The 1714-nt window shown below is 33.6% G+C and overlaps 1 protein-coding gene across 2 annotated transcripts in view; it reads left to right on the top strand.

Annotated features, from left to right (window-relative positions):
- The window catches only part of add3a (adducin 3 (gamma) a), a 79318-nt gene that overhangs the window by 68797 nt on the left and 8807 nt on the right, over window positions 1-1714 (top strand). For both annotated transcript variants that reach the window (XM_016295229.1, XM_016295228.1), the window contains exons 8-9: window positions 169-267; window positions 1450-1623. In XM_016295229.1, coding sequence (XP_016150715.1) covers window positions 169-267; window positions 1450-1623 — 273 coding nt within the window. The remainder of the gene's footprint in view (window positions 1-168; window positions 268-1449; window positions 1624-1714) is intronic.

The raw sequence follows: 1714 nt of genomic DNA, 5'->3' as shown, positions 1-1714 counted from the left end.
TCAACTCGCTGGATGGAAACGGTGCTTTATTCGCAAATGTTTTATTCAAATTTTGCTCATAAGTTTAATTTGTGACTTTGGATGGAAACGTAGCTAATGTCATTGAAAGTGAAAAATGCCGTTTGTAAATGTGCTTGATAATTTACGTATTTGAGGTGTGTGTTGCAGGTGTTGGTTTTAAGGAATCATGGGGTTGTAGCTCTCGGCGAGACCATTGAAGAGGCCTTTCACTATGTTTACAACGCTCAGTTTGCCTGTGAAATACAGGTGAAACTTTCTTAATTCTCTTAGACTTTCACAGTTTATTGGATTTTAGTGATGCTTTTTAAACACTAAAGTACACATGGCTAATAGAAAGTCTGGTGCTGTTTGGGTAATTCTGATGGATGTAGTCCATTGAAACATAACTATACCAAGTTGTGTATATCTTATAGGTCATACTAGACTGACTCACAGGCATTTATTGAAGGGCAAAGAGCAGCCATCATGTTAGTATTGTAGCACTAACTTGTCTGTAGAACATGTTTTTGGTCTGCCCGAGTTTTAATGTGATGAGACAATGATTACAAATGAAGCACAAACTTTGAAGGGCTTATTTTGTAAGACGGACCCAGAAAAACTTTTCCCCTCCAAATTCCATTTATTTTAAATTCCATTTAATTCCATAAATTCCATTTAATTCCAATTCCAAGTTTTTTTGGTTTGTTTTTCCTTGTTTTAAATTTTCTGTTTTACTTGGTTTGTTTTTCTCGGCTCTGTTTTAATGGTTAAATTCAATTTTAGTAATCAAAAAGCATGTCTAATTAATTGAAATCATGAAACTTAAGCAATTTAACAATTAAAACATTCAACAAATTAAATTTTATGAAATATTTATGGGAAAAGTTGAGACGTTTTTATTATTATTATGTTTATTTTTATTTATTTTTCTATTTTTATTTTTGGTCAAATTCCATTTTTTCAGTTTTTTTTTCTGTGTTCTGTATTGATGGTTTAAATCTATTTTTTTATTTTATTTTTTACAATAATAAGTCCCTGTGAAATGTTAAGTTTTGTTTTGTTTTTCAGAAATTCCATCTTGTGTATTATAATTTTTCTGGTAATCAAATGAAGGTGTAAAACATGAACAAATTAATTAAATGTAAATTAAACCACCCCTTTAATTTTAAGGCAAAGTGCTTTGCAATCTGTTGGTTAGGTTTACTGCTAAAATTAAATCATGAAAAATTTGTGTAAATGTTCCTTAAAAAATACCATTTTAATAATTAGTAGTAGTATTACTACTGTATCAGCATATTCTACAGTCTTTTTTCTAAGTTGAATTTTAATAAAATGTTCGTATTTATTTTATAAGTTTGTATGGTTTACTATGTGTCTGTAAGCTGATACGGCAGTAAATTTCAATAAAACCATTACATTTCTGTAAAATATCTGCACATTTCTCTGTAGGTGAATGCACTCTCGTGCGCTGGAGGAGTGGAGAACCTGATCGTCTTGGATCTAGAGAAGTACAGATCTCGGACGCAGGGGGTGGCAGAAGCCGGGGTCAACATGGGCTCTCAGCACAAGTGGAGGCTGGGAGAGCTGGAGTTCGAGTCGCTCATGAGAATGCTGGACAACCTGGTAAGTGCTTGTGTGAGACTCGCTGCCAGTGAGAGACAGATACTGCCAGGGGCGGATTTAGTGAATCGGGGGCCCCAGGCAAAATATAGGA

Source organism: Sinocyclocheilus grahami, unplaced genomic scaffold, assembly GCF_001515645.1.
Source record: "Sinocyclocheilus grahami isolate Dianchi unplaced genomic scaffold, SAMN03320097.WGS_v1.1 scaffold332.1, whole genome shotgun sequence".
Taxonomy (NCBI): domain Eukaryota; kingdom Metazoa; phylum Chordata; class Actinopteri; order Cypriniformes; family Cyprinidae; genus Sinocyclocheilus; species Sinocyclocheilus grahami.
The sequence above is the reverse complement of the archived record's forward strand: the minus strand, read 5'-3'. Positions and strand labels throughout refer to the sequence as shown.